This window comes from Hypanus sabinus, chromosome 17, assembly GCF_030144855.1.
Source record: "Hypanus sabinus isolate sHypSab1 chromosome 17, sHypSab1.hap1, whole genome shotgun sequence".
Classification (NCBI taxonomy): Eukaryota; Metazoa; Chordata; class Chondrichthyes; order Myliobatiformes; family Dasyatidae; genus Hypanus; species Hypanus sabinus.
The window spans coordinates 3470851-3497583 of NC_082722.1; the positions used below are offsets into that span (position 1 = coordinate 3470851).

At 45.1% G+C, this 26733-nt stretch overlaps 1 protein-coding gene across 4 annotated transcripts in view; it reads right to left on the bottom strand.

Moving 5' to 3' along the window:
• Window positions 1-26733, bottom strand: part of hydin (HYDIN axonemal central pair apparatus protein) — a 1146554-nt gene that overhangs the window by 121980 nt on the left and 997841 nt on the right. For all 4 annotated transcript variants that reach the window (XM_059992477.1, XM_059992476.1, XM_059992474.1 and 1 more), the window contains 4 exons: window positions 26055-26279; window positions 14455-14593; window positions 11311-11476; window positions 10025-10172 (listed from right to left, as the gene is read on the bottom strand). In XM_059992477.1, coding sequence (XP_059848460.1) covers window positions 10025-10172; window positions 11311-11476; window positions 14455-14593; window positions 26055-26279 — 678 coding nt within the window. The remainder of the gene's footprint in view (window positions 1-10024; window positions 10173-11310; window positions 11477-14454; window positions 14594-26054; window positions 26280-26733) is intronic.

Genomic DNA, 26733 nt, shown 5'->3' on the forward strand with positions numbered 1-26733 from the left:
ACGTGTGTGCATGGAATTCCATTTCTCAGCCCAATTTTCCAGCTGGTCCAGATCAAGCTGCAAGCCCTGCTGTTTACATCGCCTCCCCCAGTCTTGGTGTCATGTGCAAACTTGCTGATCCAGCTTACCACATTGTCATTCAAGTTATTCATATGGGAGATAAACCAACAGATAACAATAGAAGATGAAAAGATTTTCATTTTCAGATCATTTCTGGCTCCCTGTCAGTTCTTCAATTCAGGTTGATTTGTCTGGGCTCCCTAACTCCTGATGTGTCGATTTTGTTACAATAACTACAAGACTAGGTTCCAGATCTTATTTATTGGGAAAACGATTTAAGTGGAACAACACAAGTAACAGGCTTGCCACTGATGCCCTATCCCGGTAACGAGCTTGCCATCAGTTGTCTACTGATATTGCATTTTCTCAGTAGCTGCAATACCAGATTTGGCTTCATGCTTTCTTGTTTTGTACTAAGCATGAATGGCATGATCTGTCCGATGGTGAAATGCTTCTTTAGTATGCCATTAAACAGAAGCTATTCACTATATATTGGGTCTTGTGACAGTAATAATCAGCCAGTTCAATTATTCTTTGTGTAACTGGGCTGAGGCACTCGATGAACAACCTTTGCAGGTAAATGCATCCTATCTAAAGCCAATATCACCAGGTTGGAGGAGTGTAAACCTGTAGAAAATTAAATCGATCTCGTAACTGAAAGGGGATGTTTCACAGAATGGCTGCCTTATCTTCTCCAGATGAGAAAGCTCAAGGCTGTAAATTCCAGGTTTCCTTGTGTTGTTAAAGGTCGTAATTCAGCCAGGTGACTGCTATTGTGAAAAGGAAACCACTCTCACAAACAGCAATGGTGCCAATGACAGAAAAACACGCACACACAACATGCCCGAGGAATTTAACATCAGACAGCATCCATGGAGGGAAATGAAGAGTCAATGTTTCAGGCTGAGACCCTTCCTCAGGACTTCAATCATTGACAAACAATTATTGGCCCGGGTACTTGGTAAAACATTACTTTCAGAATCATTCCATCATACTGTAGAATTTGAAAATAGCTACAGCACAGAAAGAAACCATCAAACCTACGATATCTGTGCAGATCCTCTACGAGAACAGGTCATTAGTTCCACCCATCATCTCCCTTCTCCATATCCTTGCAAATTTTTCCCCATTGCATATATACCTATTTCCTTCCAGAAAAGGTCACCATAGTTCCGACCTCCTCCATATCAGTGGTCTAGATCCTGGCTATCCCTCTTGTCACTATTAATTCGATTCCCTTTTACCTTCAAGATTGGAGAGTATTAACCATATAACAATTACAGCACGGAAACAGGCCATCTCAGCCCTTCTAGTCCGTGCCGAACGCTCATTCTCACCTAATCCCACTGATCCACACTCAGCCCATAACCCTCCATTCCTTTCCTGTCCATATACCTATCCAATTTTATTTCAAATGACAATACTGAACCTGCCTCAACAACTTCTACTGGAAGCTCATTCCACACAGCTACCACTCTCTGAGTAAAGAAATTCCCCCTCGTGTTACCCCTAAACTTTTGCCCCTTAACTCTCAACTCATGTCCTCTTGTTTGAATCTCACCTACTCTCAATGGAAAAAGCCTATCCACGTCAACTCTAGCTATCCCCCTCATAATTTTAAATACCTCTATCAAGTCCCCCCTCAACCTTCTATGCTCCAAAACTGTACACAATACTCCAGATTTGGCCTTACCAATGCCTTGTACAATTTTAACATTACATCCCAATTCCTATACTCAAAGTTCTGATTTATAAAGGCCAACATACCAAAAGCTTTCTTCACCACCCTATCTACATGAGATTCCACCTTCAGGGAACAATGCACCATCATTCCTAGATCTCTCTGTTCTACTGCATTCTTCAATGCCCTACCATTTACCATGTATGTCCTATTTGGATTATTCCTACCAAAATGTAGCACTTCACACTTATCAGCATTAAACTCCATCTGCCATCGTTCAGCCCACTCTTCTAACTGGCCTAGGTCTCTCTGCAAGCTTTGAAAACCTACTTCATTATCCACAACACCACCTACATTTGTATCATCTGCATACTTACTAATCCAATTTACCACCCCATCATCCAGCTCATTAATGTATATGACAAACAACATTGGACCCAGCACAGATCCTTGAGGCACACCACTAGTTGCCAGCCTCCAGTCTGACAAACAGTTATCCACCACTACTCTCTGGCATCTCCCATCTGTTGAATCCATTTTACTACTTCAATATTAATACCTAACGATTGAACCTTCCTAACTTACCTTCCGTGCAGAACCTAGTCAAAGGCCTTACTGAAGTCCATATAGACAACATCCACTGCTTTACCCTCATCAACTTTCCTTGTAACCTCTTCAAAAAATTCAGTAAGATTTGTCAAACATGACCTTCCACACACAAATCCATGTTGACTGTTCCTAATCAGACCCTGTCTATCCAGATAATTATATATACCATAAATATTTATATATACCATAAATTTATATAAATAAATTATATATACCATTAAATGTAATTTCCTGTACAGAATTGTAAAGGAGAACAAAATAATTGTTACTCTGGATCCGAAGCAGTGCAAAAACCCCACAAGCGATAAAGAAGACAATAATAAAACACAATTAATATAAATACATAATATAGCTTATATACAGCTTATACCTATGATATCTATGACCACTCCATCGAAAGGAATGACCTCTTTATCCACTTATCAAGACCTTCTTATTTTATAAGCCAAAATATCATTATATCAGAACTCTACTCAGCCTCCTCTTTTCCAAAGAAAACAGTTCCAGTCTCTCCATTCAATTCTTGCACCCTTTCTATCTTGTAATCTCCTCTGGACCCTCTCTAGTAGCTGCACATTCTTCTTGTAATGTCACAAGCAGACCTGAGCAGATCAGGTCAGTGTTTTATAGAGGCTCAGCATTATGTTCCTGCTTCTACTGATGACGTCCTGCATTAACCACTTTCTCAGCCTTCTCTCTCACTTTCACTGACGTTCACCCTCAGAGCTAAGTCCCTCTTCTCCTGCATTATCTTTAGAACAGTATCCTTTAATCTTCATGGGCTAACCCTACATTGTGTAAGTGCCGTGTTCTCAGAAAATCAACTGCTTTGCAATTTTCGGTTCTGCAAAGATGTACTTACATCTAGAAATGTGAGTTGCATAAAAATGTGTATTTATTCATATACTATATTTTTCCCATAAATTTCATAAGTGTATAGTTTTATTGCATATCCCAAACTATTTGGTATTGATTTATGAGATCCAAACTACCATGATATGAGGGTTATCTATCTCACCTTTCCTTTGCTTCCCTACTAAATCACTGCATCTCACATTTCTCTATATTGAACTTCACTGACCAGCCTGTTTATATCCTGTGGCAGTTTATCACCATCCTCCTTGTAGTTCGCAATGCTGCCACACCTTATGTCATCTGCAAATTGAGTAAGTGTGGCTTGCATCCTGAAGACTCGGTCATTGATGTAGACACCAATCCCTGAGGAAAGCATTATTCACCATCCAATCTGAGACACAACCATTACCAATCTTACACTCATCAGCCAATTAAGTCATGGTACATTTGGTTCCTCTAAGTCGTCAGTATTCTTTGTAAATAGTTTGGAGCACTGTGATACCTGTGACATCCACTGTACACACCTCACCCCTCAGAAAGCTGCCTGTTCATCCCAACTCTCTGTTTTCTTTTAGTTACTAATTCATATTCCATGCACTCTTATCTTGTGCACCAACTGTTCAACATTATTGAGTGCATTATGGAAATCAAAACATGCTGCATCAACTGGATCTCATTTAGCTACCTTCGTTGTTACTCCTTCGGAGTGAGTTAACAGTTTAGATCATGGCTTTTTGTCACAGTTGCTGGAAAATCCCATTGTCATTGAAGTGCTTCTTTCTTTGTCATGAAAGCAGTCAAGTTCATATAAAGAACAGAGATAGCAAATGTTCAGCAGTACAACGTGAGGCCTGGGTCGCACGTCACACTGCACCATGCATTAAACTCCGATGATAAAGGACAGAGATAGCAAATGTTCAGCAGTACAACGTGAGGCCTGGGTCGCACGTCACACTGCACCATGCATTAAACTCCGATGATAAAGGACAGAGATAGCAAATGTTCAGCAGTACAACGTGAGGCCTGGGTCGCACGTCACGCTGCACCATGCATTAAACTCCGATGATAAAGGACAGAGATAGCAAATGTTCAGCAGTACAACGTGAGGCCTGGGTCGCACTTCACACTGCACCATGCATTAAACTCCGAGGATAAAGGACAGAGATAGCAAATGTTCAGCAGTACAACGTGAGGCCTGGGTCGCACGTCACACTGCACCATGCATTAAACTCCGAGAATAAAGGACAGAGATAGCAAATGTTCAGCAGTACAACGTGAGGCCTGGGTCGCACGTCACACTGCACCATGCAATAAACTCCGAGGATAAAGGACAGAGATAGCAAATGTTCAGCAGTACAACGTGAGGCCTGGGTCGCACGTCACGCTGCACCATGCATTAAACTCCGAGGATAAAGGACAGAGATAGCAAATGGTCAGCAGTACAGCATGAGGCCTGGGTCGCACGTCACGCTGCACCATGCATTAAACTCCGAGGATAAAGGACAGAGATAGCAAATGTTCAGCAGTACAACGTGAGTCCTGGGTCACACGTCACGCTGCTGTGGTGAACTATGTGCCTGTCGGGACACGCCCCTGCTGACTGCTCCTGTGGCTCCTCCCACAGGCCCTGTATAAAGGAGGTCTGAGGCCTGACGCTCGGCCTCAGTCTCCAGGACATTGTATGATAGACACTCACTCCTGGTTCCTTCTTCCAGTCAATAAAAGCCGATATCTCGCCTACGTCTCAGTGTGAGTTATTGATGGTGCATCAATTTTATTGACTGGAAGTTTAACAACATGGAACCCGTTTTGCATCCGGACCGGTTGGATTTGGACCCTCAAGACCCTGACGCAGCTCTCGCTTTTGAACTCTGGCTTGCATGCTTCCAATCGTACTTGGCGGAGCTTCGTGCGACTGAACCCACCGTTATGCACAGAATCCTACTCTCGAGGGTCACCCCCAAAGTTTACTCCATTATCTGGGACCTGCCGACCTACGATGGGGCTCTGGACGCCCTCAAAAGACAGTACCTGCGGCCGGTGAACACCGTCTACGCAAGACATCGTTTAGCTACCCGGCAACAGCGGCCTGGAGAATCGTGCGCTGAGTTTCTCCGAGCACTACAGACGCTCGTCCGAGCTTGTGACTGCAAGACGCTCACGGCAGAACAACATGCGGAGCTGCTGGTGCGAGACGCCTTTGTGACGGGACTGAGGTCAGTGTACATGCGCCAGCGACTGCTGGAAAACTCAGACCTTACCTTAAGCTCGGCGATAGAGACGGCCAACGCTTTGGAAGCTGCGCTGCATAACGCCGACGCTGTCCAGTCGCGCGATTCCCCGCCGGTTCCGTGGACACCTCAGACCCCGCCACCACAGGCTCCCGGGAGCGAGTTCGCCAACGCCGCCGCCAGTCGCAATTCCACGAGCTCCCCGACCCTGACCACGGCTGTGGCCCGTCAGAAGCTCGTGCTTTGTTATTTCTGTGGCCATAAAAAACATCCTCGACAACGCTGTCCAGCGCGAGAAGCGACCTGCTCCAGCTGTGGTAAGCAGGGCCACTTTGCCAAGGTCTGTAAGTCTCAACCTCGAGCGGAGTGCAGCGCTGCGGGTGAAACGTGGGGGCCGCCATCTTGCATGCCCGGATGTGGGCGGCCATCTTTGTCGACGTCAGCACGCCCCGCCCCCGACCCTCCGATGCTTACCGGGTACCCCGGATGTGAGCGGCCATTTTTGTCGACGTCAGCATGCCCTGCCCCCGACCCTCCGATGCTTACCGGGTCTCTGGCCACTGTAACTCTCGACCAAAGCGCCCCACACCAGCTTGCAAGGTCCATGATGGACATCCGGGTGGAGGGGCACAGGACTAGATGCCTGTTTGACACGGGCAGCACTGGGAGTTTTATTCACCCGGACACAGTGCAACGCTGCGGACTTGCAATGCGGCCGGTAAGTCGGAGGTTCCATTTGGCTTCTGGGTCGCAGTCCACAGACATCCGGGCGGGTTGTGTAGCGACATTGGTGGTGCAAGGCACAGAATATCGGGACTTTGAGCTGCTGGTCATGCCTAATCTGTGCGCAGCTGTGCTATTGGGGCTGGACTTCCAGAGCCATCTCGAAAGTGTGACTATGGTATACGACGGGCCCCTCCCACCACTCACTGTCCGGAATCCTCAGTTTTGTGGGACTTCTTCACATACCCCGCTACTGACCACACACACACACGGGCACACACGTCCCATCCAGCACCAGGCCGACAGCTGCGCTACCGACACCACTTGCAGCCTCTCCACTCTCAAGGTCCCTCCCCCACCGCTGTTCGCCAACCTGACCCCCGACTGTAAACCTGTGGCAACCAAAAGCAGGAGGTACAGCGCGGGGGACCGGGCCTTCATTCAGTCGGAGGTGCAGCGGCTGCTCAGGGAGGGGATCATTGAGCCAAGCTCCAGCCCTTGGAGGGCCAGGTGGTTGTTGTTCGGACTGGGCAGAAAAATAGGATGGTGGTGGACTATAGTCAAACCATCAATCGGTTTACGCAGCTTGACGCGTACCCCCTACCCTGCATCGCGGATATGGTCAACCAGATTGCTCAGTATAAGGTGTACTCGACAATAGATCTGAAATACGCTTATCACCAGCTCCCCATCTGCCCAGAGGACCGCCCCTACACCGCCTTCGAGGCGGGTGGCAGGCTCTATCACTTCCTGCGCGTCCCTTTCGGTGTCACGAATGGTGTCTCTGTCTTCCAGAGGGAAATGGACCAGATGGTGGACCAGTACCAACTGCAGGCCACATTTCCCTATCTGGATAACATCACCATCTGTGGTCACGACAGGCCAGATCACGACGCCAACCTCCAACGATTTCTCCAAGTGGCCGCAGCTCTGAACCTTACTTATAACAGGGACAAGTGTGTGTTTGGTACCACCCGCCTTGCTATACTTGGGTATGTCGTGGAAAACAGGGTTATTGGCCCTGATCCCGAACGTATGCGCCCCCTGTTAGAACTCCCTCTTCCCACCACTCTCAAGGCCCTCAGACGGTGCCTGGGTTTTTTTTCCTATTACGTCCAATGGGTCCCCCATTACGCAGACAAGGCTCGCCCCCTGGTCAAGTCTACCTCGTTTCCCCTCTCTGCTGAGCCTGCGCGGCCTTCGACTGCATTAAAGCGGACATTGCCAAAGCTACGATGCATGCAGTGGACGAGACCGCTCCCTTCCAAGTGGAGTGTGATGCCTCCGATTTCGCTCTGGCTGCTACCCTCAATCAGGAAGGCAGACCAGTAGCATTCTTTTCTCGCACCCTCCAGGGCTCCGAAATTCGGCACTCCGCGGTGGAGAAAGAAGCCCAGGCCATAGTGGAGGCTGTTAGGCACTGGAGGCACTATCTTGCTGGCAAAAGGTTCACCGTGCTGACCGACCAGCGCTCGGTTGCGTTCCTGTTCAGCAACCAACAGCGGGGCAAAATCAAAAATGATAAGATTCTGCGGTGGAGGATAGAACTCTCCACCTACACCTATGATATCCTGTACCGGCCTGGCAGACTCAATGAGCCCCCTGATGCCCTATCCCGGGGAACATGTGACCAGCTGTACACCCTTCATGCACAACTTTGCCATCCGGGGGTCACCCGATTTTACCATTTTGTGAAAGCTCGGAACCTGCCATACTCCCTGGAGGACATCAGGACGATGACCAGGGACTGCCAAATTTGCGCTGAGTGCAAACCGCACTTCTACCGTCCTGACACGGCACAACTTGTCAAGGCCACCCGCCCTTTTGAACGACTGAGTGTTGACTTTAAGGGCCCCCTTCCCTCCACTGACCGCAATGTCTATTTTCTCAGTGTTATCGACGAGTACTCACGGTTCCCCTTTGCCATCCCCTGCCCCGACACCACTGCCACGTCCGTCATAAACGCCCTGCGCCAGCTCTTCACTTTGTTCGGGTATCCCTGCTATATCCACAGTGATAGAGGGTCCTCCTTTATGAGTGAGGAGCTGCGCCAGTACTTGCTAGCTAGGGGCATTGCTACTAGTCGGACCACGAGTTATAATCCCCGGGGTAATGGCCAGGTGGAGCGGGAGAATGCCACAGTGTGGAAGGCCACACTTTTAGCCCTTAAGTCAAAAGGGTTGCCGGTCTCTCGATGGCAGGAGGTCCTCCCTGAGGCACTGCACTCTATCCGCTCCCTGTTATGTATGTCCACCAATGCCACCCCTCACGAACGCCTATTCTCTTTTCCCAGGAAGTCTGTCACTGGGACCACCCTAACAGTTTGGCTGACGTCCCTAGGGCCAGTGCTGCTCCAGAAACATGTGAGGAGCAATAAATACTCCCCGCTGGTAGAGAGGGTTCACCTTCTACATGCGAACCCCCAGTATGCTTACGTGGTATTACCTGATGGGCGGGAGGACACGGTCTCCATCCGCAACCTGGCACCCGCAGGTGCAGCAGACCACTACCCTGAAGGCTCTCCGGTAACTATGAACCCTGCACCAGCGGTGACACCGTGCTCACCAGGCCCTACACAGACTCCTCACGACACTTGTATACCGGGCGTTTCGTACGCATTTATACCAGGCGCCTCGCACATGCGTGAGGGATCACCGGCGCCTAGTGGGCAAGAACAAGCGCAACCTCCGTCCCCTGTGCAATCACCAATGTTGCCGGCATCTATGCGGTCACAGCCGGTGCTACGTAGATCGCAGCGACAGATTCGACCACCTGATAGACTTGACTTGTAAGAACTTCGCCACATGAGGACTCCTTCAAACGAAGGGGGGGTAAATGTGGTGAACTATGTGCCTGTCTGGACACGCCCCTGCTGACTGCTCCTGTGGCTCTTCCCACAGGCCCTGTATAAAAGAGGTCTGAGGCCTGACGCTCGGCCTCAGTCTCCAGGACATTGTATGATAGACACTCACTCCTGGTTCCTTCTTCCAGTCAATAAAAGCCGATATCTCGCCTACGTCTCAGTGTGAGTTATTGATGGTGCATCAGCTGCACCATGCATTAAACTCCGAGGATAAAGGACAGAGATAGCAAATGTTCAGCAGTACAACGTGAGTCCTGGGTCGCACGTCACGCTGCACCATGCATTAAACTCCGAGGATAAAGGACAGAGATAGCAAATGTTCAGCAGTACAACGTGAGTCCTGGGTCGCACGTCACGCTGCACCATGCATTAAACTCCGATGATAAAGGACAGAGATAGCAAATGTTCAGCAGTACAACGTGAGTCCTGGGTCGCACGTCACGCTGCACCATGCATTAAACTCCGATGATAAAGGACAGAGATAGCAAATGTTCAGCAGTACAACGTGAGGCCTGGGTCGCACGTCACACTGCAGCATGCATTAAACTCCGATGATAAAGGACAGAGATAGCAAATGTTCAGCAGTACAACGTGAGGCCTGGGTCGCACGTCACACTGCACCATGCATTAAACTCCGAGGATAAAGGACAGAGATAGCAAATGTTCAGCAGTACAACGTGAGGCCTGGGTCGCACGTCACACTGCACCATGCATTAAACTCCGAGGATAAAGGACAGAGATAGCAAATGTTCAGCAGTACAACGTGAGGCCTGGGTCGCACGTCACACTGCACCATGCATTAAACTCCGAGGATAAAGGACAGAGATAGCAAATGTTCAGCAGTACAACGTGAGGCCTGGGTTGCACGTCACACTGCACCATGCATTAAACTCCGAGGATAAAGGACAGAGATAGCAAATGTTCAGCAGTACAACGTGAGGCCTGGGTCGCACGTCACACTGCACCATGCATTGAATCACTAACATTGGCTTCCTTTCATACCTGCTGTGAGGGAGAACAATCCCCTCCATTGGCTCGATAACAAGGCGGCACCCATATCCTTCTGAGTGGGCTGTGACCTCCTTGAAATGGAAGCTGAACGGAGTGGCTTCATTATTGATCAAGTAGGCAGTCTTACGCGCTTTCTGGCCTGAGGGTAACAGAAAGGATAACCGTAAGACATAGAAGCAAGATTAGGCCATTCAGTCCCTCAAGTCTGTTCTGCTATTCAATCATAGCTGATCTATTATCTTTCTCAACCCCATTCTCCTACCTTCTCCCCGTAAATTTTGACACCTTTACTAATAAAGAACCTATCAACCTGTGCTTTAAATATACCTAATAATGTAGCCTCCGCAGCTGTATATGGCAATGAATTCCACAATTCTCCCCCCCCCCCTCCCTTTCTAAAGAAATTCCCCTTCATCTCTGTTCTAAAGGAACATCCGTCTATTCTGAGCCTATGCCCTCTTGTCCTAAACTCTCCCATTACTGGAAATATTCTCTCCACATCCACTCTATCTAAGTTTTTCAATATTCATTAGGGTTCAATTAGATCCCCCTCATTCCTCTAAACGTGAGTGAGTACGAACTCAGAGCCATCAAACACTCCTCCTTTCATTCCCGGAATCACTCTTGTGAACCCCCTCTGGACCAGTTTTCAATAAGATCTCCTTTCATTCTTTGGCAAAGTTGGTGCTGCTCGTGAGCTGGAGAGGAGCCAGGATGTTCCAGCTGCTTCATAAAGATTCTGACTTGTGTGCTGCTTTCCTCCATTGATGGCATGTATGGATTCACCGGCCAGAAGGTTCAAAGAAGGATGAACCTCACCTGGAAGCTCTCTGGTACATCATTTTGGAGCACAGTCGAACATTCTGCTCTTCACCTCGTGCCCTGCAGCCACTGCTTGAAGGTCACAGATGTCCAGCTAGGTCTTGCTATACGGATGGTAACACTGATGAGTGACATTGTGCATGTGAGTCCCAGACCATGGATCTCATGATATTAACCAACCCAACGAGATGTGCAGCAGGACCCACTTCATTTCTCCACCCGTTGTCTCAATTTCTTTCATTGAGTCCGAGAGTGAGGTTTACATATTATGCTCAACTTTGTTGTTAATAGTCACAGTGTCTGCTCCACACTGCCTGCTATACTTTTCATTTCATTAAATTCATCTTTGATTAAATTTAATTCACTTCAAGCAATCTAGCACTGGTTAAAGTAAAGCTTCCATAATGTAACAATTATGGAGGCTGTACCGTCAGGACAAATATATCCCCACATACCTAACAAGACACATTTGTAGTTGACATGGGAGCGATCAAACGAGACTGCGGGCTCACTGGCATCGCCACATAGCAAGAAAGGCACTGAGATGTTGAGTTGGGGAATCTTGAAGCTCCAGAATGATTCAGTGATGCCCAGTTGCTGAGACACAAACTCAAAGGTGACCTGGATAGGGAAGAAATCAAAACAGGGCTCAGAAGGTCATAGCCAGACTGAAGCTCCCAGCTTTCTACCCTCTACAACCTCAAAATCTCCACCCAAAATGTTGCCTGACCCACTGAGTTCCTCCAGTAAGTGTTGTTTGCTCCTGATACCAGCGATGCCAGCGGTGACATGCATGCCGAAAGCAACAACAATGTCATTTAAAAAGCACATGGAGGATAAAAATGGAAAACTAAAGGTACAAAAATGTTTTTAAAATGGTACAAATGCAGGCAAGAAAATCATTGCTGATATTAACCACCATTATAAGTTTAAGGCAAGAGCCTTAATGGGCCTTTGATTTAATGGGAATCTGACGGGCAACTTTTTAAACCAGAGAAGGTCAGTATATGGAACATACTGCCAGAGGAAGTTGTTAAGGCAGGTATTTTAACATTTAGAAATACCTGGACAGGTATAGGGCTAGGAAAAGCTTACAGGGATATGGGGCAACAGTGGGCAAATGGTACTAGCTTAGATGGGAATTTTAGTTGACATGGACCAACTGGGCGTAAAGATCTGTTTCTGTGCTGTATGAATGTATGACTCTATCACAATTCTGTCTGACACGTGTCACTATCCCTGCTTCTGAATGACTCACATTTGCTCTAGTGACACACCTCACAATCCACCTCATCATCATCATAATGCACATCACTGTCTACCAACTCTGACTGTAGTTGATGCACTCTTTTATTGTTTGATCTTATATTACTTTGATGCACTATGTATAATGAATTGTACAAGACAAGATTTTCACTTGGTAAATCCAGCTCCAATATTGTGCCATCACCTTTATTCTAGTCCTTTGCACTGATGGAGACAGTTTCTCTCTGCTCACCAGGATCTAAGGATCTCTGTCAGATCTCCTCACAACTCTCACTGTTCACAGAACAACCCCAGTCCCTCCAGCCTATTCAGTAAATCACTTCCACATGCTCTCCTAAGCTTTCACACCTCTCCTACAAAGCAGTACCCAGAAGTAGACAATCTTCCAGCTTTGACCGAACCAGTGTTTTATAAAGGTCTTTGTTCTTGCCTAAGCCTGCCTTACTCAAAGAGCCAAATATCCTGTAAGCCTTTTATTAACCAATATCTCACCCACCTCTGGTGCTTTCAATGAGATTTACACACCAGCGTTCTTTACATCTCTTTTAGAATTGTGCCCTCTAGATTATCAACTGTTTACCTTCCTACAAAATAGAACACTGTCCTCAGCTTCAAGCTTCATCTTCTTCTTATCTGCCCATTTCACATCTCTGATGTGTTCCTATAGGATATCACTTTTCTGCCCATTAAGTCCCTATCAGCTCCGAGAGCAATTCCATCACTTTTCCCCTATTCTTTCCACATTCTACCACTCACCTATACAATAGGGGTACTTTACAGTGGTCAACTAACCCACCAATAAGCACACCTTTACAGAGGAAATTGCAGCACCTGTGGGAAACCCATGCGGTCACAGCTCGAGTGCGCTTACGGCACACAGACGGCACCCGAGGTCTGGATTGAACTGTTACTCTTTGCTTTTTGATAATGACTACATTTTCCATCCATGCTCCTACATCCCCTTTACTTCAAGTCTTTCAGTCTTGTTGTAGCATTTTATTCATACCACAATGACCACATTTCCCTCTGTTACTTCATTAAAAAACTTTCAAGCTAGAAATGATCCTTGCCAACTTTCTGTAATCAATTGACACCTTTCCAAATGACTGCCGACTGCTGTTCTCACCAAATTACAGGTTATAGAAGCATCCCTCTCCCCGTCCCCCCCATCCGTACAACTGGATGGCAGCTACAAGGCTGTAACATCTAGAATTCTTCAGCTGTCCAGTGCCACCATTGAACCTACAGATATTTGGGAGATTATGCACAGGACATTGGCACTTTCCTCCCTCTCTCCTTTCATTAACTGTGTGTGCATACCATCAGGCCCAGGGAACTTATCCACTTTAAAACAGTTAGCTTTTCAGTCATCTCCTCCTTGTTGAATGATAATCCAAATGGAAACATAACTCATATAGTTGGGACCTATTACTGACATCAGCAATGCTTCAGCAGATTTTATGTTGGCAGGCAGAAGCTCAGCTTGCTTCATGCTGAAGGTGTACTTCGTGAGGCTGTGAACTGTACCCCAGCACAAGGTGTTGGGCCTTAAGGGCCATTGATTAAAAAGTCATCACCTGTAAAGAGGTTTGGCTCAAATTTGATTTCACCACTTGCATAGATCAATTCAACATCTGTAAGTCTCTGCCTACCTCAGTCTGCCTTCTGTTAAGCTCATATCCTTGCTTCTGCTGCCTTTAAACTCCCCAATTTTTTCAAGGCAACTGAGAATCTTCTGCCATAAACTCAAAGTCCTTCAAAGCCCTTATTCTCCTGCACTCTCTGACCCAGACTGGCTCCCAGATCAGCACAAGTTCAAATATTTTAATTCTTATTTTTCTGTTCAAATACCTTTATGATTTTTTTACTGGTCCATCTCTATGATGTCCCACAGCCCTAACAGTACCAAGATGTCTGCCGTCTTCCAGATCTGGACTCTCAAAAATTCCTAGCGTTCTTCTCCTGTTATTTACCCTGACATTAACAATTTGCTTTGCATTAGTCCTGCTTGATTAATGCTTCTGTAGGACATCCATACAGGCTGTGCATCTCTAAGCTTTCAATCTGGAGAGTGGGAGTTGCTGGAACCTGCTGTCAAGTTAAGTACCAGAAGCAGAGTTTGCTAATGTTTAAGTGGCATTCAGACGGCACATGAATAGGCAGTAGGGGGCGGGGGTAGAGCAACGAAGACAGACAGATGCCATTAGATCACCTTGATTTCAGTGATATGTCAGAGGCAGAGATAAGGTAGATTGTGTTTCTCCCGGAGCAGACATTGTAGACATGGCTGAATTGTTGTATATTGGAAGTTCTGACACTGACTCTGTACTGACCTCCGTCTTCTTCCCGGCTAAGATAAACCCCGTTTCTGTCAGACAGCTGAATGATGGTTCTACTTGTACAACTGGCACATTCTCATACATCCACTGGAAGGAGTAGTCTATGTTTGTTGGGTTCATTATATAGAAGGATCTGTGGACAGAAAGCAGCTTGTTAATCCATGCCAAGCACCCAGAACAGTGGATTTGTTGCTTTACAATTGCATCTTCATGTGAAATGCAATATAATTCACCACTAACATAAGAGACATTTCTCTGGGGTCCAATTTTCCAAGCCAATAACATGGTTGAAGTTGTATAGTACATTAAGTGGTAATGAGAAAACAGTGGCATTTTACTCTTGGAAGGATGATTCAAATTCAGCAGAAGGGCCATGCTGTAATTGTTATATGGTTATATTGCTTCAAGATTCATGATTGTATTTCCTGCATTAAAGTGTAAGAATGAAATAATTATTATCCCGGATCTGATGCAGCAGAAAAAATGCACAAAGGATAAAGACCACAATTGTAATAATAAAAATCACATAATAAATATAAATTCACAAGATAACTTATATACTGTACAGATTGATTGTATGTTCATAAAGTGATGCTAGGCTGTACATATGGTGACCGACGGGAAATAATAAAATAATGGTGGTATTAGCGAATGGAGGTTTTGATCAGCTTGAGGATAGATTTTTGAGCTGGCGATCCTGGCGGAGTTAATGCTATGTAGCTTCCTCACAAACAATCCACGAGCAGGGTGTGTGAAACCCTTTATGATGTTACTTGCACCCTTCTGTATATATGTCCTAGATGGCAGTAGGCTGGTGCTAGTGATACGTTCGGCAGTTTTGATTACCCGTTACAGAGACTCCCTGTTCGCTACAGTGCAGTTTCCATGTCAAGCAGTGATGCAGCTTGTTAGGATTAGAAAAGTAAAGATCAAAAACTGCTTAAGATTAAGTTAGAGGCCTTTCAATAGTGGCTGAGCATCCAAAGTACAGTTTATCACTCAGCTCGATTGGGCAGATACCAAGGACAAATACTAAGGATAACTAAAGCAGTAATTGTTGCAGATAGGCAGTTGGCTCGGCATCTGAACAACACCCAAATCATTCATCCACCTCTTCTCTCCCAGAACCTGGCATATCTGCTGCTTCATTTGTTTGTTTCCTTAAAATGATTTCAATAGATTGTACGTTCCATTCTCACTTTAATGAGCTTAATGCTAATTAACTGGCACATTAAGGATTTGTGAGAAAAAATGAAGCTTTTCAGGGAACCAAGCCAGAGTCTGTTTTCTGTTGAAGAGCAATTTATTCTTTGACATCTGGTAGTTTGAAATAATGAAGAAAGCTTCCCTCTGAAATATTAAAAGAATTTTCTATTCAGTTCGAAATGCTGAAGTGTGCACACAAATATTTAAACCAATATAGATGCATTTGGTCTCTTGCTCCACCACTGAACCCCACTGGCCTGGATACTGTGGGAACTGACTCGCCTTCCGCACTCACTCCAAGATCCCAGTTGTCCACTGAACCCCACTGGCCTGGATACTGTGGGAACTGACTCGCCTTCCGCACTCACTCCAAGATCCCAGTTGTCCACTGAACCCCACGGGCCTGGATACTGTGGGAACTGACTCGCCTTCCGCACTCACTCCAAGATCCCAGTTGTGCACTCTTGACTTTCCCTCACTGCTCCCTTTCTGTCCTTATCTACCCAGTTCTACTAACATTCCCTCCAGAGTTCCCCATCAACACTTTTCTTTTCCCTCCTCCACCCACTTACCTACACACTCCTCCCAATGGGTGCCTTCCCCTTCCATCTGCTCTCTTCACCTCCCTTATTTGCTTCCATACTCCACCTTCCTCTCCATTATCTGCAGCACTTTGTAGCCTCTACCTATCACCTTCCAGTCACTATTTCCACTCTCTCCTCCTCACCTGGATCAGCTAATCACCCGGCAGCTATTCCCACCTCTTCTCCCTCATCATTTTATACTGGCTGTCTCCCTCAGTCTAGTTCTGGCACCAACTGTTCGTACCTCCAGCATTATTTCTTCCTCCAGTTTCTAGCATTTGCGTCCCCTGATTTCTGTCCTTCCACTGTTCAAGTTTGTAACACACCTACTGTGTGATTTTATTTGACTGGACATATGAGCCTTTGATGCTGATGCAAGCATGGTTTTCTTACCATGTTTGTGACAAACTCAACTACAGGTTATTAAATGGTTTGCTTTATGTAAACATTCCTCTTCAAGATTAGTCAGACATGACCTACCATGCCCAAAGCCATGCTGATCAGTCCGAGAATCCAAATACTTATATATCCACTCCCTCAGAATACGTTCCAATAACTTTCCAACTACTGATGTCAGACTCACTAGCCTATGATTTTCTGGTTTATTTTTAGAGCCTGTTTTGAACAGCAGAATAACATTGACTATCCTCCAATCCTCTGGACCTCACTTGTCATCAAGGATGATTGAAATATTTCTGCAAGAGGTGGTAATTGAAGCTTATTGGTTCATTTTTTGGGAAGGGTGGTACTGAATGCTGAGCAGTAATTGTTAAAGAGCATCCTGTTGTATGCACTTTTGCTGTCCAGATGTTCCAGGGTTGAGTGAAAAGTCAATGAGATGGCATCTGCTGTGGACCTGTTGTACGAGTAGGCAAATTGGAGTGGATCCAAGTTCCTTTACAGGCAGCAGTTGACATGCTTCAACACCAACCTCTCAAAACACTTCATAACTGCGGAGGTAAATGCTACTGGATAGTAGTCATTGAGACAGGTTACACTGGTATAAGTGAAACCTGCTTGAAGTGAGTGGGTACCTCAGACTGCCGAAGCAAGAGATTAAAGATCTCAGTGAAAACTCCAGCCAGCTGATCAGCACAGGTCTTCAGTACTGGGCCAAATGCTTTTCGTGGGTTCACCCTCCTGAAGGCTGCTCACAGGTAGGCCTCAGAGACTGAAATCACAGGATCATCCGGCATTGAGGGAGATCATGAGTGTCTTCACGTTTTGATGGTCAAAGCAAGCATAGGAGACACAGAGCTCATCTGAAAGCAAAGCCTTGCTCTCTTCTATGTTGCTTTATTTAACTGTATCAAGGTCTGCCACACTGTCAAGCATCTTTTGCTGATTCAAGATTGGGCTGGAATTGCAATTTTAACCCTGCGATGGCTTTCTTCGATCTTAGCTGGACCTCTTGTAACTTTCTTGGTCACTAGAGTTGAATGAATCTGATCTAGCCCTCAGCAAATTGTGAATCTCATAGTTCATCCAGGACTTCTGATCGGAGAAGACTCTGTGTGATTTAGTGGAGGCACACTTGTCTACAGCTGTCTTAATAAAGTCCTTTATAACCAGAGTATTTCATTCATAATCGTAGATGAGTCCTTGAACATGGCCCAGTCCACTGACTTGAAGAATTTCACAACTGCTCCTCTGGCTCCCGTGGTCACCTCTTTGTTGTCCTAATTGCTGGATCTTTGCACTTTAGCGTCTGCACCACATTCTGTCTTCTCACCTTTCTCAACAGGCCAAAGAAATAAAAGCCTGAATGTTCAGGCCATCAGGCTCAAGAACAACTATCCTGTTGTCTTATTACAGAGTACTGAATGGTTCCCTGGAGTTTAGAAGAATGAAAGGATCTCATTGAAAAGTATCGAATATTGAAAGGCTTAGGTCGAGTGGATGTGGAGCGATGTTTGCAAAAGTGGGAGAACCTAGTTCCAGGGGGCACAACTGGAGGATCCAGCACAGCCTCCTCTATCGGAATTGGGTTGCTAAAGTTCATTAACAAGGTAATTTTCTTTTAAACTTTATTCTTGTTCATATTCATGTTTTTAACTTAAAATACCTTATCAGCTGAAAGAAATGGGAGAGAGGATGAAAGCCAAGCTGGTAGAGTGTAATGAGTTGTACTGCTGCCAAAGGGAACTGTGCCTGAGGTCTTGGTGTGATGAGTGAACACAAGGCTTGGGCTACTGGGTCCTGATCCTCACTGTCAGTGTCACTCAAGCTACCACCCATTGGGAATGGAGAGTTGAAACTTGGGCTGCTGCTGGCAGGTTTCGGGAACAGTAGTGATGGGGAGACCGGGGTCTTGGAGCCAGCATGACGAGGGGATGTGTTGGGGACCAAGAATGGCTCATCTCCTGCCCCTCACAGCACTGCATCCTCTTTCTGAGACATTACCTGACCTGCTGAGTTCCTCCAGCATTTTGTGGGTGTTAGTTGTCACTGGGGCCTGGTTTTCTGTGAGTACATTGGGAAGAGCTATTGAATTTCAACTGCAAATGCTCCAAAGGAACACTTGTTGCAGCCTGTGGCTTTTGTAGGCTCAGTGCAGTCCTGTACAATGTGCTTCACCCGTCTTCAATGCAGGCTTAAGATCAAGGAAGAGAAAAAGTATTTCTCAAAACATTGCTCAACACCAATGAATTTCTTCTACTTTATCTTTCCTAATCCCCTCTCCATCAGTCTATTGATGGGAAAGGAAGATAGTTGGTAAAAAGAAATTCTATCTTCCTTAACTTGTCTGTGAAGGGAATAATATATACTGACTAAAAATAGCTTAGACATAATGTCAGGCTTAGCTGCTGTAAATTTTGGAAGAGCTGAGGGATTTACGTGTTTGCTGGTAGATGGCACTGTGGCTCCACAGTAGCATATTGATTGGTGACTGGATTAACAAAAACTTTGACATGCCGGAGATGAGGAGATAGATTCCGTTTATCTCACTCTCACAGAATAAAACCTTACTGACCTTATCACAGTGTCAAAGCTGCTCAACAAATGAATCCAGTCTTCTCCAGGAGACTTTTCCATCCGCTCTTAACTCTTTGCCTGAATGACTTCCTGGCCCCAGTGCTAAATTTGTCTGAGCAGATTGGTGCCAGAAACAGAATGCAGAATTATTTGAAGAGAGTGGGAAATGGGACTCCTGAATGTGGCGTGATGGGAGGATCTGATGAAACACACAGTGCTTTTCTGCATGGTTGAAAGGTTTTGAGTTCCAAAAGTTTTGAGTACCTTTGTTCCACTCTAGTGCTTCAACCTGAAGTCAAATCCCCAATTTCTATATTTTTCTGAACTGTTTATTTTATTCTCAGTCACTAAGCTGTAACAAAAGGTCAGAGTTGAGAAATCAGAGTTTACCAATGTTAAACCAGAAAAAAATCAGACTGGGAATGGAGGAATGATAGAAATGCAAAATGTAAACAGGAATGGCTACAAGAAGTCAGCAGGGCAAGAAGCAGCATTGGGGCAAGAGACGCAGAGTTTGGTCAAGGACCCTTCATTGGAACTGGAGATGTGAAAAAACAAGAATCTTACGATGCAGGGAGTGGGAGAATGTTTACCATAGGGTACACACTCCACTGTTCCTTTACTGTCGCTTAGTCAAAACTTTGGAATTCTCTCCTCAATAGATCTGTTGGTTGACCAACTCCTTAAGGACTGCAGGAATTCAAGAAGGCAATTCACCACCACCTTCTCCAGGGGAACTAGGGACAGCTTGTGAAGCCCCGTTCCCGAATGAATAAAAAATAATTAAAAGCTGTTAAGCTATCAATTACTCGAAAACTCAGCAGATGGAGCCAAAATAATGAAATAGAAACAAATTGGAACAGAGAGGCGTAGGTGTGGATAAAATAGTGTTACCTGCAGTTGATAAATTCCATACAGATGTCTCCAACATTACAGGGGATTATCTTCCTAGAGGAGTAAGAGTGCAGGAGGGGAGAAAGAGAGAGAAAGATGGGGTGAGGGCTCAGAGATAGAGATGGTGGGAGGAGAGAGAAAGGGGGTGAGGGCTCAGAGATAGAGATGGTGGGAGGAGAGAGGAAGATGGGGTGAGGGCTCAGAGATAGAGATGGTGGGAGGAGAGAGAAAGGGGGTGAGGGCTCAGAGATAGAGATGGTGGGAGGAGAGAGAAAGGGGGTGAGGGCTCAGAGATAGAGATGGTGGGAGGAGAGAGAAAGGGGGTGAGGGCTCAGAGATAGAGATGGTGGGAGGAGAGAGAAAGATGGGGTGAGGGCTCAGAGATAGAGATGGTAGGAGTAAGGCCATGTTAGGGTATTAGAATGTAGATTTAAAAAGGCAGAAAAATTAGAATACAAGCAATAGGTAGACCTGCAGAGGCCAGTTTGCATAGTTCCAGCACTATGGATCTCCTATTAATTTTAATTAAGTTATAGAAAATGAACTGCTTACTCCCATCAATGGTTGCCGCTTCAGATGCAGCAGCTATGATTGACGTAAAGCTGAGGTGTCAAATACGAAGTGTATTGCTCAGAATGTTACTGTAGGTTTTCACTAATCCAGTCAGTCCTATCAAGCTAGTTACTGAAAACAGCACCTGCCTACCTATCAGCACAGCTTGTCCATTACCTGTAACAGCCAACAATCATGGACAAAAGTGCTTTAGCAGCTGGGTCATCTGATATATTTTAATGCTTTAATCAAAGACTCCTACTCTGAACAGAGGGTTTCTGCTGTCACCCGGTCTGTGTTTGGCTTCTTCATGTGAGCACCAAATACAGTACAGTAGATGGAAAGAAATGCTGCTTCACCTGCAAGCTGTCTAGGTCCTTGGACAGTGGGAAGATCAAAGGGTGAAATCCCACTCCTGCAGGCCACAAGAAGAGAACTGGTTATCGAGAACAGAAAAGTGGAACAGGGAATCATGAAGAAAATAGTTCTTCAAGATTTGGAAAGGTATTCGCTGATTGGTCTGGTTAAGCTATCCTGTTGGATATTGCAAAAATTGCAAAGGATGATATGTTGAATGTCTAATGTGAGGACGCAGGGAACCCCACTTTCATTCTGCGTGGAAGAAAAGGTGATGAGACAGAACTGTGGTAAACAGTTCAAAGTAAATTTATTATCAAAGTCTATATAAGGCACAATACATAACTCTGAGATTCATTTTCTTGCAGGTACACTCAGTAAATTGAATAGCTATAATAGAATCATGGGAAGACAGCACCCAACAAGACAGGCAAGCAGTGTGCAAATACAAAACAATAAAAGAAATAATAATAATAATAAATAAATGAGCAATAAATATTGGGAATATGAGCTGAAAATTCTTGAAAGTGAATCCATAGGTTGTGGGAACAGTTCAGTGACAGGGAAACTGAAGTTGCACGAAGTTATCTCCTTTGGTTCAAGAGGCTGATGGTTGAGGGGTAATGACTGTTCTTAGACCATAGACCATAAGACATAGGAGGAGAATTACACCATTCAGCCCATCGAATCTGCTCTGCCATTTCATTGTGGTTGATTCCTGATCCCATTCACCTGCCCTCTGATCAATCGGGAACATCAACTTCTGCTTTAAATGTACCCACAGACTTGGCCTCCACTGCAGACTGTGGCAGAGCATTCCACAGATTCACCACGCTTAGGCTTAAAAGAATTCCTCCTTACTCCTGTTCTAAAAGGTCACCTCTCAATTTTGAGGCTGTGCCCTTGAGTTCTGGATACCTCCACCAGAGGGGACATCCTCTCCACATCCACCCTATCTAGTCCTTTCAACATTGGTAGTTTTCAATAAGATCCCCATGCATTCTTCTAAATTCCAGTGAGTACAGGCCCAAAGCTGCCAAATGTTCCTCATATGTTAACCCCTTCATTCCTGGGATCATCCTTGTGAACCTCCTCTGGACCCTCTCCAAAGACTATGCATCCTTTCTGAGATGAAGGGTCCAGAAATGTTGACAATACTCCAAGTGTGCCTGACTTTTGCCTTATTATCTCCTTGTTTTTATATTCTGTTCCCCTTGAAATAAAGTCCAACATTGCACTTGCCTTTTTTTAACCACAGACTCAGCCTGTGAATTATCCTTCTGGGAGTCCTGCACAAGGACTCTTTGTATTTCTGATGTTTGAATTTTCTCCCCATTTAGCAAATAGTCTGCACTATTGTTCCTTTAACCAAGATGCATTATCATACATGTCCCAACACTATATTCCATCTGCCACTTCTTTGCCCATTCTTTTAAGTCCTGCTGCAATCGCATTGCTTCCTCAGCACCACCTCCCCCTCCACCTATCTTCATATCATCCGCAAGCTTTCCCACAAAGCCATCAATTCCACTATCTAATCATTGACAAACAATGTGAAAAGCAGTGGTCCCTATACTAACCCTTGAGGAACACCACTAGTCACATGTGTGAGAGTCCTGAGGCTCCCGTAAATTCTTTCTGATGGCAACAGCAAGAAGTGAGCATGGCCTGAATGTGGGAGTCCTTGATGATGAATGCTACTTTCTTGCAACAATGCTCCAAATAGATGGCTCCAAGTAGGTGGGGACGGTTCTACCTATAATAGACTGGGCCGTATTCACTCCCTTTTTCAGGATTTTCCATTCAAGGACATTGGTGTTTCCATACTGGGCTGTGATGCAGCCAGTCAATATATTCTCCACCACACACCAATAGAAATTTGTCAAAGTTTTAGATGTCATGTGGAATCTTCACAAATGTCTAAGGAAATAGAAGTGCTGCCATGCTGTTTTTGTAATTGCACTTACATGCTGGGCCCAGGATAGATCCTTTGAAATGATGACACCAAGGAATGTAAAGCTCCTGCACCTCTCCATCTCTGATTTCTCCAATGTGGACTGACTCATGGACCTCTAGTTTCCTCCTCCTGAAGTCATTAATCAGCTCCCTGGTCTTGCTGAATAAGAGGTTATTATTGTGGCACCACTCAGTCTGATTTTTAATCTCCCACCTTTGACTCAGCCAACAACAGCGGTGTCATCAATAATCTTAATGATGGCATTGGACCTGTGCTTAGCCACACAGTCATAAATGTAAAGTGAATAGATCAGGTTAAGCGAGTTCAGCACACAGCCTGGTGGTGCACCTGTGTTGATGGAGATTGTGGAGAAGATATTGTTGCCAATCTGATCTGACTGGGGTCTGCAAGTGAGGAAATTGGGGATCCAATTGCACAAAGAGTTATTAAGGAAGCCATGATTAAGAAGAAAAGGAGAAAAAACATGTAATGGAAAAGAATGGAGATGAACAGTATTCCAAAGGAAGCTTAACAAGAAGCCATTGTCAAAGTCAAAGTATATTTATTGTCAAAATATGTATACAGTATGTCACCATTAAGAAAATTAAGGTTCATTTTCTTACAGGAAAACAAAGAAATACAATAGGATTTTGAAAAACTGTACATAAGTAAAGACTGACAAGCAAGCACTGTGCAGAAGAAGACTTTGTGGAAATAAATAAATAAATACTGAAAACGCGAGTTGTAGAGTCATTGAAAGTGAGTCTGCAGGTTGTGGAATCAGTTCAGATTTGAGGTAACTGGAGTTATCCACGCTGGCTCAGGAACCAAATGGTTTTAGTCCATTCAGCCGATTGCTTCCTCACAGATTGAAAAAGTCCTCTCCAGCCTAATTCCCCCCTTCTGACATGAGCACACAACCAAGTACTGTTTAAATGTCAAAGGGTTTCTGCTTCCCCTCCCTTGCAGGCAGTGAGTTCCAGAGCCACCTATCCAATATCCGGGTGAATATCATTTCCCTCATATTCCCTTTAAGCTGATACCACCACCTACTTTGTGACTCCCAGAATTAGTCTTTTCTACTTATTCTGACAATGCCTCACATAATTTTTGTCCCTCAACTAAATCTCTACTGAGCATCTTTTTTTTAAATAAAAACCATCCTTGCTTATCAAAACCACCCTCAGTCAGAAAGACAATTTTCCAGTTCTGACAATATTTTGAAATTTCTTTCATGGTCTTCCTTCTCAGTGTTAAGCACGCGGCTAGTTTCTACACTACCAGTCCCATCTTTCCTGTGATCTGAATGCAGTGGCCAAGCTGCAGCCTAATGTGGTACAATTCTCACATCTTTCCTGCTCTGACACCCCACACCTCACCTAATGAAGGATAAACATTGCTGCTGTCTCTATAAATGTACTAATCTGTGCCACTGCTCTCAAGGGTCTGTGGATGAACTCTCTGAGATCCCTCAGTCCCCCACACCACTCTACGTTCTCCCCCTCCATATGCTGCACCTGACACTCCTCTGGCTTAAGTCTGCCCCCTTTCTGTCCATCCTACCAGACCATTGACACCTTCTGCAGTCTACAGCTTTCCTCCTCACTGTCAATCACATGATTAATTTCTGTATTGTCTGCAAACTTTTCAAAGCAAAGTACATTGATTATCAAAGTACGTAAGCAGTATTCAACCAAGAGTCATTCTCTCCACTGACAACCACAAAACAAAGAGGAACCGTTCAAAGAGAAAACACATGAAAATCCACCACCCTCCATATGCAAATAAAATTACGCAATAAAAAATGAGATATAAATACGAGCTATAACAGGATATAAACCAGATAGTCAAAAGGCATATTTTACTTTAGCTCAGTGCTCATTATCTGCAGGCCGACCCAATTTATGATCATCCAAACTAGCAACAAAAAAAGGAGCAACTGGAATACTAGGCATGTCTTTTCCATCGTTCACCAGCACCTCATAGCGACCGGAATACTAGGCATATACGAGGAAATCTGCAGGTGCTGTTAATTCAAGTAACACACAATGCAGCAGGCCAGGCAGCATCTATAGGAAGAAGTACAGTCAATGTTTCGGGCTGGGACCCTGCGTCAGGACTGACTGAAAGAAGAGACAGTAAGAGATTTGAAAGTAGGAGGGGGAGGGGGAAATCCGAAATGATAGGAGAAGACTGGAGGGGGTGGGATGAAGCTAAGAGCTGGAAAGGTGATTGGCAAAAGGGATACACAGCCGGAGAAGGGAATGGATCATCGGATGGGAGGCCTAAGGAGAAAGAAAGGGGGAGGACAGCACTAGAGGGAGATAGAGATCAGGCAAGGAGTGATTGTGAGAGGGACAGAGAGAGGAAAATAGAGAGAGAGAAAAGAAGAAAAAAGGGGAAAAATAATAAATAAACAAGTAAGGGATGGGGTAAGAAGGGGAGGGGGGCATTAACGGAAGTTAGAGAAATCAATGTTCATGCCATCAGGTTACTAGGCATCACTTTTTCATTGTACACCAACACCTCATTAATATTCAACAAGAAGTATGTGACAAGACTTGGGCTTTAAGAAGCCCTACATGTACAGAAAACAATAACAAAGGCCTTCAACTTTATCTTGCATAGGGCTGAGAAGGCAGAATACTTTTTCAGTCCAATGACCAAAAACAATGCACATCAATTAATCAACATTCTCAAGATGATCTTATAGTCTGTTGATGCTGCAATCCGGTATAACACCACAACCTGCTGGAAGAGCTAACAGACAAGCAGGGTTTGCAGAAGGAAAGGAATTGCGGATATTTCGGGATGAACCTTACATCAGGACCAATATCACAAACAAGAGAAAATCTGCAGATGCTGGAAATCCAAGTAATACACACAAAATGCCGGAGGAACTCAGCAGGCCAGGCAGCATGTATAGCAAAGAGCGATAAGTGGACGTGTCTTGGCATGAAATGTCAACTGTTTACTCTTTTCCACAGATGCTGCCTGGACTGTTGAGTTGCTCCAGCATTGTGTGTGCGTTGTCAGCACTGATATCGTTTGATGTCATTCTGGTTTACCTCTTAATGACTGTGTTGAGTCCCACGGTTTGAAACTCGATTACACGTGTGTTGGGGTCAAGAGGTATCCCTGGATGGGTATTCCATGGGCCACTTAATTCAGGTTTGCGCCTGTGGCTGCTGAGGTAATTGGAGTCTTCCAGCTCAAAATGGCAGTATGGTAGGAGACTGCGGCCTTGCACGGCTATTTCATGACCTTGTGAGTTCGTCTTTAAGTTTGGGATTCTGGGGAAAGACAAGGAGCGGAGAATGTCACAAACAGCATCAACCTTCTTCACGTTAGCAAGCTAACAGAAGTATAATCCATGGCAACTAATAGGCTATAAATATCGTGGCTTTGAACAACTCTCTAGGAACAAGAGCTGAATGTTACATACCTGTGTGTATATGTGTGAGAGAGATACCTGTGTGAAGTTTGAGTGTGTGTGCACATATCAGTATGTATGCACACTTGTAAGTACATCTATATGCACGTGCACGTGTGAGTGCTTACATGTTTGTGTACCTGTGGCTGCACAAATACAGAACATATATACAAGTGCGTGTGTGCGCACCCACGTGCACGTTGAGTTTCTCTAAATGATTTCAGTCTCCCTGCTCAGTGTTATCCAAAACCTGCTGGAAAGTGCAAGTTGGAACAGATGAGCCTTGCTGTTCCTGACTGAAGCCTACTTGCACC